The sequence below is a fragment of the Dendrobates tinctorius genome, unplaced genomic scaffold (assembly GCF_039654945.1).
Source record: "Dendrobates tinctorius isolate UK_male_01 unplaced genomic scaffold, ASM3965494v1 ptg000319l, whole genome shotgun sequence".
Taxonomy (NCBI): domain Eukaryota; kingdom Metazoa; phylum Chordata; class Amphibia; order Anura; family Dendrobatidae; genus Dendrobates; species Dendrobates tinctorius.
In genome coordinates, this window is record NW_027361986.1 from 2,723,004 (window position 1) to 2,735,000 (window position 11,997).

At 46.0% G+C, this 11,997-nt stretch overlaps 1 protein-coding gene across 4 annotated transcripts in view; it reads right to left on the reverse strand.

Annotated features, from left to right (window-relative positions):
* Positions 1-3,754: 3,754 nt before the first annotated feature.
* LOC141073893 (baculoviral IAP repeat-containing protein 5.1-like) overlaps positions 3,755-11,997 on the reverse strand; it is a 14,102-nt gene continuing 5,859 nt past the window's right edge. For 2 of the 4 annotated variants that reach the window (XM_073561432.1, XM_073561430.1), the window contains exons 4-5: positions 8,248-8,372; positions 3,755-3,953 (exon numbers count right to left, since the gene is read on the reverse strand). In XM_073561432.1, coding sequence (XP_073417533.1) covers positions 8,282-8,372 — 91 coding nt within the window. In that variant the 3' untranslated portion in view covers positions 3,755-3,953; positions 8,248-8,281. The remainder of the gene's footprint in view (positions 3,954-8,247; positions 8,373-11,997) is intronic. The other 2 variants (XM_073561433.1, XM_073561429.1) reach the window with 1 other exon arrangement.

Consider the following 11,997-nt stretch of genomic DNA (forward strand, 5'->3'; position numbering starts at 1 on the left):
CCTATTTTTCAGCCGGATAGATGTTGAGTCTCACCTCCGGAGGGGACACCCAGCGCGTGACCTGCAGCTAGGGGAATATGTCACCTTTACCCGGCATGAGGGGCTATGCGGCTGGTACGCCCTAAACATACGCTGCATACCAGAGGATTTGTTGGCAACTTATCTGAAGAAGAAAGCGTGTGTTCACCCAGCAGAAAAACCTCCCACAGTAGTTACCAAAACTGTGTTTGTACCCACACCAGTGGGCCAAGCTACGTCGGTACCAATCCAGCATCCCTTGGTACAAGTCACCACCCCTCCTGTACCTCAGGCAGCAGCTATGCCAGCTGAATACCAGCAATTCATCAACCCAACAGGAAGACACCCAGAGCATCTCCCCTGGAAGCAGCCAAAGCAACCAAGGAGAGGATTACTAGCCATAATGTTTACCTAAATTAACTGTTACCCAGGACGGTATTAGCACCATTGTGACTTATTGGTTCATCATGTTTTTGTTATTTTAGCTTTGTGGGCAGCGCTTTTTCTTGCTGAACTGTGGAGATCATGGACACTGAATGATCCAGAACTTTATTGTATATAGTTGCACCTCCTTAGGTGCCCTCTTGGTTTTACATAGCCCTTTTATGGATAAGGACTACCTCACTTGGTAAGGTGGAGACACCTAACCACACTCCAACACCTGCACCCCACACCACAAAGTAGTGTAGCAAAGCACCTTCGGCGGCCCCCTGCTTGGAGTGTAGCATAGCACCCCTTGGTGCCTCCCTGCTTGGAACACAAAACATGCTGGGAGGTGGGTGGAGTTGAGTTCACATAAAAGAGCAGGAAGAATTCAGTCAGTCACTCAGAGTGAGGATGTAGAAGGACAGAGAAGCTCCCTGGGAGAAGGATAGAAGAAGGAAGTGCTGCAGCAGGCCTCAGTGATCTGGGTCTGCTGGCACAGGAAAGAGACAGAGAAAGGAAATTTGATTCTGCATTGGGAAGAAGGATTAGCACGGAACGTAAGGAGAATAAGAGGACAAGGACCAGGGTTAGAGGAGAACCCTTCTCAAGTTCTACGCACAAGGCCGGGTCCCAGTCCCCGAGGTTGTACGGATACTAATGGTCCTGCAGCAGACACCAGAGGAATAGAAGTAGTGACCGCTTTATTCCCACACAAGACTTGGGGGCACAACAGCAATGTGTATGAGCCGGGACTAGGTAGAAGGAGTCCCCGAGGTAGGCTACAACTGTCTGCTGTACAAGTAGAGTTGAGAGGAACATCTGATAGGAGGAACTACAGTGTAACTCAGTACTGTGAGTACTTCACTCAAAGGCACGAAGAGGGAGACTTTCAGAAAAGGCACATATGTTGGCGGAGTGTTGGAAGGGAGTACTTCATCTTGCCTGGAAGTTGGCTGAGCTCCTGACCCAGAGGTGGGCACCTGTACCACAACAGACTGAGTAAAGCTTTGGCACTGCATGCCCTGGTGTCCTCCACCTACCCCGCCCAGCCCTTCTACATCCCTTGCGCCTGACACTACACCATCTAAGTGTCACTTCACCTACACTGCCCTGGGACTACAGCCCTGCCTGTGGAGGGCTATAACATCACAGCTGCACCACACTGTCTGCAGCATCAGCTAACACTTGCCAAACACCACAGGTGGCATCACTTATAAACTTTCACCACCATAAGCACACTGAATCAACCTCTTTTGAAATGTAGCCCCAGGGCCACTGCTGCCGTGACAACCCCCGTTGAGAAGATCAACTGGCCCGGTATCGAGTACCCCACGGCCCTGGCGAGTGAGGGCATTCCATGTGCACATAGCCTAAAACACAAATCCTCATCCTGCATGTTTGCTACCTGCTACACAGTCAATAAACATGCTGTGATTGCCTGTGAGTCACTAATGCCGTAGCCATCTTGGTTGTAGAATTACTGTGATTGGCTGGCCGTGTGACATCAGGGATTATACAGGGACAAACAGAGCACAGAATGACAATTGTGCAGAAATATCCTGCAGTAAAACATATACCAGTAGTCAGCAAGTGCTGATAAAAAGATACCCTGTATTTGTTATTTAGTTGATACTTTTTTTTTTTTAAATGTATACCAAGCTGCTCCACCACATCAAGGTAACCCCTATTGAAGCAGTCCCTATCTAATGTATTTAAAACCTGAACAGTGTCTAAATGAACAGGATGAAGACAGGCGCTTCCTGGTATGGGCACGTGGTGTAAGCCAGCTCTTTATGTGCATGTCACCCAAGAGAGGGGTGGGGTCTCAAATCATGCTTAGGCATGGATAGGGACTGCTTCAATAGGGGTTACCTTAACATGGTGGAGCAGCTTGGTATACATTTAAAAAAAAAAAAAAAAAGTATCAACTAAATAACAAATACAGGGTATCTTTTTATCAGCACTTGCTGACTACTGGTATATGTTTTACTGCAGGATATTTCTGCACAATTGTCATTCTGTGCTCTGTTTGTGTTTGAGTCAGTGGGTGGTATGAACAGTGTCCTACCGACTTGTTCATATGTGTGCATGTCACATGTATTATATAGGGACAAGCACTGCCTAGCTGGGCACACTGACATCATTCCACAGCTCTGTGACACTTCGTATTGGAGTCAGAGTGCTTGTCCAGACCTATGTGTGCACAGCATAGCAAATCAGAGTCCTGTAGTATTGATTTGCTTTGCTGCTTGTATCACATACAGTCTGGATTTAGTCTAGGGAGAGAGTTGCAGGAGCAGGGACAGAATACCATCACATCTCCCCCCACAACACTATTCAGTCATATACACCAACTGGGCCATAGACCCTAATGGTGGAACGTGCACTCTGTTGTGCTTCATTGTCAGGTGCATACATCTAGATACAGTCTACTACATTTGAGTGTCCAACTCCAATAGGTATATATGCCAGTAAACAACACACGATAGTCTATTGCCCCGCCAGAACATTGTGGGGTTGGGGGTTTCAGACATTTCTCCAATGACTATGGAGAAAAATTGCAATGTGAAAGCACTTTTTCCTTTAGCAAAACAAAAGATCACTATACAAATTTTAATATATTTGAATAGCCATTCAGTATGTGATGCAACTACTAACCAAGCTTACAGCACCATAAGTTGTGGTAACCCCTTTAAACAGTGGCCATTTTCATTCTTAGCTCCTGTTTCAAGAGCCATAATTGTTTGTTTTTTCTGTCATGAGGGATTTTTGTTTGCAGGAAAAGTTGTAATAAAATGAATGTTGTGTGATGCACTAGAAACCAAGCCAAAAAAAAAAAAAAAAATTTTTTTTTTTTTACCCCCATGTTCACTATTTAGGAAGACTGACCTGGCAATGATTTGCCAGGTCAGTACCAGCATGCATAGGCCAAACAAGTATAGATTTTTTTTTTTTTACATGGTAAAAATAAATAGGAAATTTGTTTGTTCAGGGTGCGATAAGAGATACCGTTGTAGGGTACATGCAATGTTTTAATTGCCTCTTGTTGCAATCTTGCAGTAAAAAAAAAAAAAAAAAAAAATTGTGGCGTAACATGTGCGTGCTAAATGCCTCTGTCAGGTTGGGAGCTGCAAATGTTAGAGGCACATGATTGCTGATTAAAATCAACCATCATGTGTAGGGAGAGATACAGGCTCAGAGTGAGGACGCAGCAAAGTTAAGGAGTCAACATATGTCATGTCGGGAAAGACTTAAGAAATATTCCATTTGTCTTCTTGAACAGTAGCAGTTTTAGTAAAAGACATACAACTATGTATAAAATGTTTATTAATAGGCTGTAATAAGTTACTGCACTAAAGTTAAAACTGTACATGTAATAAATAACATTAGTTCTCCAGATGTACGTCTAATGAGCAGGTATGCTGATTGGCAAAGTATTCTACTAGCCGTCTGGTTGTAGCAGTCATTTCCTCATCTAGATATTCAGCAACAACAGTGGAAAACTTGCGCTAGAAGAAAAACAAAGAACATGGTCAGTCTACAAGTACAGTTACACATCCACATTAATTCTACCAATGCTCACACTACTTTTCCCCATCTACTCCATCCTAACCAAACAAGGTTAGTACACTACAAATGAGTGTCATTGCACACCTTGGTGCACTGCGCTATTTGCAAGGAATAACCTTTATAATTCAAAGTTGATGGCTAGCCAAGCAGCTATACAAAAAGTCATTCACTCATGAGGGTGCAACCAACTTCCATTTGCTATATATCTCCATATATGTAAAACAGACAATGTTTTATATTTTGGAAGGACCATGCAGCACCCCTTTCCTCACTGGCATTAGGAGGAGAGAGACACTGCTCCACTTTGTGGTACAATTGCCAAAGCAGCAGGCCAACTTCCATAAACTTGTGCACATGTCCCCATTTAACAGAATGGAACACATACAGTCTTGGTAATTATAATGCCTGGTGTTCAACAAAGTCTACCATTGCCCACTGTCAGAAGAGGCAGAAAAAGCACTACATAACCTATTAGACAGCATGACAATGGGTATTGGGGAGTCGCGTGTAACTTTTAACTCCCACAAAAAAAATAGACTACACATCCGGGTGGATTAAAATTTGCCACAGTATCCCTTGTGTAAAAAAAAAAAAAAAAAAAAAAAAACCCCATGTGAAGCAATAATGAAATTTAGGATTGTCCTTGAACTGTGACAGTAGTATACAAATACCTCAGGCTAAAGTTTTAAGCCAAGGTGTTTAAGCAGCAGCTCAGAAGCATTTAGGGGGCTGGTTTGGGCCCTGCATTCCTGCCTAATGACACCGGGTACATGTTATGTGTTTATTATGTACACTTTATAATATGGTGATAGCTGACACTGTCCTGATGTACCTGTGTTTATATCTTTGTATGTTAGGGACATCTAGTGGTAGCGTTAGGTCAGCATTGGTAGAGGTTTTTACAGTGTAGTTGCAGGTTAGCCTTAAGGGGGCACTATAGATTCAGATGGGAAAAGAATTTGGTTTAACTAGTGTAGTAACAGTTATATGGTTAATCCAATAGGAAGAGAGCATGGAAGAAGCTAGAGGTTAGGAGATGTTCTCTCTGTAGTTAGTGGTTGTTGCTGAGAGTTGGCAATAGCAAGAGCAACACTGCAGAGTTGAAGAGCTGAAGGCCCTAAGGGTTGGTCAGGCATTGAAGCACGTGTGGATCTGGGCAGCATGAGTGTACAAGCTGCTAGGCTTATGGGACACTCCTGTGACATCCAAGACTTCTGGCCTGACAAGGATTGGCAGCGGCATCTTGTAATTTTGCCCAAGATGGAGAAAGTGGATGGGGAGCACCAGGGACAAGCTAGACCAGACCATGGAGCAGGAACACATGGTGTCAGGAAGGACCAGGGATAGCTCAGGACAAAGTATCCTTAACATGTGAAAACTGTGTGGTGCCTGTACCAAAACTGGACAAACCAAGTAAAATGTTGTTGAAAATGAACTTGACTGGAAATGTTTGTGCGTTGCTGAAAGTGGGAACTCTGCAGACTGAGGAGAGCATTGGCCACAAGTCATGGATACACCTTGCAAACAGCAAAATGGATATTCTAATTACGTAGTGGAGCGTCGGGGTGTGATGGAGCAGCAGCCCCTCGCTATGACTACCACCCTTGCCCCTGTTAAAGGCACACGTAACTAACCTCGCTTTCACCAAAATACATTACAGGCCCTTTACAGCCTTTAATCCAGGAGTACCCCCTACCCGCCACCACTTAAAGTGTACTTGTGGGTTCCAGAAATTGTGACCACCACAGTCAAATTTAGAGGACCTTGTCCCCTGCATCCACAGCATAAGCGTTTTGCACCCCTCACATTTATGTCCCATCATATCCTCACAGCAAGTTCTGTGTCCTCCTGTATGATCAGACTGAACATAATGTATTCAGCCCCACAGCATTCAGATTAACCCCATCTCTCCTTCAAAACTTGACTGACAATTCACAGTCACTGCCCCTTTCCAAACCAAGAGATATCCCACATCTATATTAACCATTAGCCCTGTCCACCCTCTCCACAAGCCTCAGCCCACACCAAACTTTCCTCAGAATAATGGAGTGACCACACTGCAATTACTGTGAGCCATGTTTCCCCAAATCTCAAGATTAGAGAAGAGCGAACCTGCCAAGGTTCGATTCGCTGAACGTTTAGATGTTGGGCAGGTGTAACCTGAATCCCATTAAACACAATCTAAGATCAAACCAAAGACGTTTCCACAACAACTTAAGTGACAAAAAGCTTCCCAAACTATTAGAATTAGGAGCAGACACCATGAAAGGTGGTATCAATTGACCCAACATAGAAACTTGGTAATGGCACAGCAGCAGTCAGCCACATGCCATGCATGAGGCATCAGTGTCTGGGCCAGCATTGACAACTTTGAACTGAAGTTTTAATTAAGATGTTGTGACTATGGGAGTGGTGTAAGCCTCATCTGGGAGGCCCTGATACCTCATACAACACTTCCAATTTTTTTTCCCCAGTCACACCAAGATGACAAACATCAATGTCTATCTGCACTGTTGGAACGCGTGTCAGATTAAGGGAGAGATTGAGGGCACAGGTGGAGGCTGCAGCAGTGTTCAATACAGAGGTTTGTCCCACAAGCCTTGGGGATTCAAAGGCTTGTGGAGCAGCCCCTTGACCGCCTGCCCCCACAGCCACCAGAGTTGCCCAGTCAGTGAGATGCAACGCCCCTGCCCATGTTTGCGTGACCAGGTGGTGAAATGCATCCTGGCAGACATTTTCAAGGAACAGGTGATGTTGTCAGTGACATGCTGGTGCAGCACAGGCACAGCTTTCTTAGAGAAGTAATGGTGACTGGGAAACTGGTAGTGGGGGACTGACAGCCATCAACTTTCTGAAAAATAGTCTAACCACCAGGCAGAAAGGCAGCATTTCCATGGTCAACAGATTGTAGATGGTAGAGTTCAAACTCTCAGCTTTGCCATGTGTAAGGGAGGAAACCGTTCGTTGGATGCAGTGAGTAACTTGAGACAGAAAGGGTTAACCAGAATTACTAAACAATCAATAACAGTAGTACTCCATGCAGGGAAGTAAAGGCAATGGCAAAAGAATATACAAGATAAATGGGACACTTATCGGTTGCAGTTCTGGCAGGGGGAAGGCTGGAATATCTCCCGGCGACGTCTCAAATGTTACAAAGTCTCTGGTTCTGTTACGAAGAAACAAGTAACACTGCCGAAGGATTTAGTCCCCTGTCTTGGGTACGTTGGAACGTGGAAACAGTCCTTTATATGAATGTCTCAAATGGCACAGGGCATGGGTCGCGAGTACATGCACTAGCCGCCAAAATCCAGTCTTTCAGAGTAGTCTCTAGGCTGTTCCAGTATCTCGGGTGATGCAGGGATATTCAACGGTATGGATACAGACGGTAACTTAATAGCATCAGGGGCAATCTCAGAGTCAGCACACGGAGGTCTGGAAACAGGAGTTGTCAGTAGGAGCAGTGGAGAGGGAGTCAACCGTCTGTCGCCTTCCCGCCAAGTCTGACCCGTTCCCGCGCTCAGGTCTCCTTTTGTACCCTGCGCCCTCTGCTGTCCAACAGAAAGGTCGCTCTGAGGACAACTCCCCATCAGTGGTGACAGCCCTGATAGTTCAGTCCTTAAAGGGAACCGCACACTGCTGACCTCACCTTACCCCACCTTCTTACAGAGGCAACATTCTTTTATGTGAACACAACTGCAGGACCGAGAGCTGGCTGCTGTGCTGAGAGAGGGTGGAGTCACCTGTCACTAAATGAACAGCCACAATTTCTTTTTCTTACATTGTGTACCTGAACAACACTGTTACGCCTAGTGATTTTTAAAGTGTGAATCTGGCTTTGGGCTTTCTGATTTGCCACTAATACAGTTTTATCACAAACTATTTGGAATAGCAAATGAGGTCTCCAGAGACTGCCACACAAGTTTTGCACAATCTAGTTCAGTGCTGGAAGATTGAATACTGACCTGTGTGGAGTTATTTAACTGACAAGTTTATTACTTTCAGCAGCAGGACTAGCGCAGGAGTGACTTCTCTGCACTGTGACAGACAATTGCACCAGCAAAGCAAGATGTCCATTTTTTTTATTTGGCCAGGGACATGTGCCAGAATCACACAATAATAAGCGGGAAACACTTTAATTTAAAATATTTTTATATATATTATATATATATATATACACACACACACACACACACACACACACACACCTAATTAGTCAAGCCACACAATACCCACATTTAGCTGATTCAGGCTTGCCGACCCACTTCACTTAATCTGCTCCTTGCATCGTCAGTAGCAGTCCAGATTCTAAAGGAGGGACCCATAACACACTGGACTGGGCACATTGGGGAACCAGGACCCTTGAGATGAGAAAGTAAATATTTTGATCCCATCACACAAATCAATATCCTTCCTCAGCAAGTGCTATCCGGGTGCTGCATGAACCAAATGTCAGCCGTCCAGCACCCCCCTAGGCGCCCAGTGATCACATACCTTCAAGAAGGATGCAAAGAAGTTACTATTAAAGTGGGGAGAGTAGAGTTAAAATATCAAGGTCTGATAGTTGTAGATATTGATCGACGAGAATGTAACCCAATGATGACTCTAGGTACCAATGTGATTGAAAATTGGCTTTCCGAGGTTGTCTTGTTGCAACAGGTGGCTGAGACTGCTGGTTCCAGTGAACAACGAGTCCTGCAGAAGGAGATCAAGGCCCTGATGCAAAGACAGCAGGTAGAACAGTCTGGCAGAGAAATTGGCAGCATCAGAGTGAGTAATTCTTTCCCCATTGCAATACTCCCCAGATGTGAAGTGTTAATTTGGTGTCAGGCAGCCATAGGCCTCAGAGGAAAAGATTACCAAGCTTTGGTAGAGCCACTGTACTCTGATAGCCGGCCCACTGTCCTGACAGCCAGAGGGGTAGTTGATGTTCGCAAAGGGAGAGTACCTGTACACCTCTTGAATTGTGGGGAAGAGGAAGCCACAATACCTCGGTAGTAAGCAGCTTAGCAACTGTGGCATGTCAGTAACAACGCAATACCAGCAGCAGAGCCCTTGGTCTCATCTGACCAGGTGGAAGACAATGGCTCTGTAAAGCAGCTGGAGGAGTGGTGTCAGCAGCTGCAGGTGGGAACTGACTCCACCCCTTCATACCAAAAGAGTGGTGTTTACCGAGTGACTCAGGGAGTATGAGCGGGTATTCAGTAAACATCCTCTAGACTTTGGGAGGCAAAAGGGGTTCAACACCATATCCCCACTGGAGATCTTCCACCCATTAAAGAAAGGTACCGGCCTATACCCCCAACACAATATCAATGTGCCAAAAGTATGTTGCGGGAAATAAAGGAGGCTGGGGTGATCAGAGACAGTTGTAGCCCCTGGGCAGCCCCAATAGTCTTTGTGAAAAAGATGGTATCATGAGAATGTGTGTTGATTACAGAAAAATTAACAGCATTACATATAATTATGCCTACCCATTACCCAGAGTTGAGGAATCGTTAGCTGCACTTATAACGGCTAACTACTTTTCCACCTTAGATCTCACTAGTGGGTATTGGCAGGTTCCCATGGCAGAGGCAGACAAGGAGAAAACAGTGTCTACTACACCAATGGGTCTCCGAGTTCAACTACATGCCGTTCGAGCTTTGCACCGCCCCAGGGACATTTCAGCGGCTAATGGAGTGCTGTCTTGGACACAAGAACTTCGAAATAGTTCTGTTGTACCTTGATGATGTCATTGTTTTCTCCAAGACTTATGAAGATCATTTGGAGCACCTGGCTGAGGTGTTTGAAGCCCTGTCCAACTTTGGCCTGAAAGTGAAGCCATCCAAATGACACCTCCTGAAGCCCAAGGTACAGTACCTCGGTCATGTAGTGAGTGCAGAAGGTGTGGCACTGGACCCTGACAGTCACTGTCATCCAGGATTGGCAGAAGCCCAGCAACCTCCATGAAGTATGTCAGTTACTCGGGTTGGTAGGCTACTATCGAAGGTTCATCAAAGGCTTCACTGAGATAGCCACGCCTTTGCAAAATCTTCTTTCTGGCTTTCTTGGCCTGGCCCTCCAGAAGAGTCCTACATTTGAATGGAATGAGGAACTGGAGAGGTCCTTCACTTGACTGAAAATGGCTCACAGGAGATGAAGTTCTGGCCTACCCAGATTATGACCAGCCATTTGTGTTGTATACTGATGCCAGCAACGTGGGACTGGGAGCAGTACTGTCACAGGTACAGAGTGGCAAAGAGTGATCTCCTATGCCAGCAGGAAGCTTCGTCCCACTGAAAGGAACCCTACAACTACAGTTCCTTCAAACTGGAGTTCCTTGCCATAGTCTGGGCTGTGACTGAACGATTCAAGCATTACCTAGCTTCAGCCAAGTTTACCTTCTTCAGGGACAGCAACCCGGTTCACTTGGAAACTGCAAAACTAGGTGCACTGGAGCAGCAATGGATGCTTCGGCTGTCTAACTATGAATTCACCATCAAGTACCGAGCAGGGCACAAGAATGCCAATGCGCTGTCCAGGATGCCTAATCTTCCAGATGCAGGAGAAGACCCTGAGGCCCTCGAAGAAATTGAGCTACGTGCCTTCCACTGGCCAATTGCGGCCCAACGTGCCCAAGGAGTGAGAAATAGACAGTCTGTCATGAAAGAGGCCAACCTAAATCCATTGCCTCATCATGACTGGGCAGAAATGCAGGATAGCGAACCCGCAGTCTGCCTGGTAAAGGAGCTACTGTCACAAGCTAACTCACGCCCAGGTTCAGATGCTCCTGAAGAAACCCAGCAGTTGTGGAAGGAAAGAGGCAGGCTGTTCATCTATGAGGGAAAGCTGTGTCGGAGGAGTATCAATGCCTGCACTCATGAGTTGGTCTGGTAGGTGGTAGTCCCAAAGAGGGAGGCATCAATGGTCTTGGAAGCATACCACAATGGAGCTGGACACTTTGGATGGAAGAAGTTGGAGGCCTTGCTCCAGGAGAGATTCTACTAGGCTGGTATGAGGAAGGCCAAGGAAAATTGGTGTCGGGAGTGTGGACAATGCAACCTGCGCAGAAAGGACCTTAACAGCCAGCGAGCTCCTTTGCAGCCAATAATAACCAAACAGCCACTCGAGTTAGTAGCTCTGGACCATGTGAAGCTGGTCCCAAGCCGTTCAGGCTACATTTATGTTCTTACCATCATTGACCACTACTCAAGATTCCTGGTAGTCATGCCTGTCAAGGATCGAACAGCCAGAGCATTCCAACAGCACTTGTCGACCACACGGATATCCTGAGCGAGTGCTTACAGATCAAGGTCCAGCCTTTGAGGCAGAAGTGTTCCAGGAATTCTGTAACTTGTATGGTTGCAAGATGATCAGGACCACACCGTTCTATCCACAGACCAATGGCATGTGTGAAAAGATGAACCAGGTGGTGATCGACCTACTGAAGACCTTGCCTTTGGAAGAGAGGAATCTGTGGCCAGAAAAGTTGCCAGATCTGGTAGACCTCTACAACCACATTCCTGTGAATTCCACCAACTGCACTCCAGCCTACCTAATGAGAGCGAGGCCTGGTAAGCTGCCTATTGATTTGGATATGGGAGTCCTTACACCTGAGGTAACATCACCAGATGCTGACTGGGATAAGGAGCAGCAGCACAGAAGAGTACAAGAGTGTGTAGAAAAAGAGTCTAGCTCAGGCAAGACAACAAGAAAAGACCTACAATCAACATGCACCTGCAGTTCCCTTGTCACCAGGAGAACAAGTCCTAAAGAGGAAAAGGAGGATGCACAAATTGGATGACCAATGGGAAGCTGAACCCTACACGAGAGAGAGAGAGAGAGAGAGAGAGAACACGAGAGAGAGAGAGAGAGAGAGAACACGAGAGAGAGAGAGAGAGAGAGAACACGAGAGAGAGAGAGAGAGAGAGAACACGAGAGAGAGAGAGAGAGAGAGAACACGAGAGAGAGAGAGAGAGAGAGAACACGAGAGAGAGAGAGAGA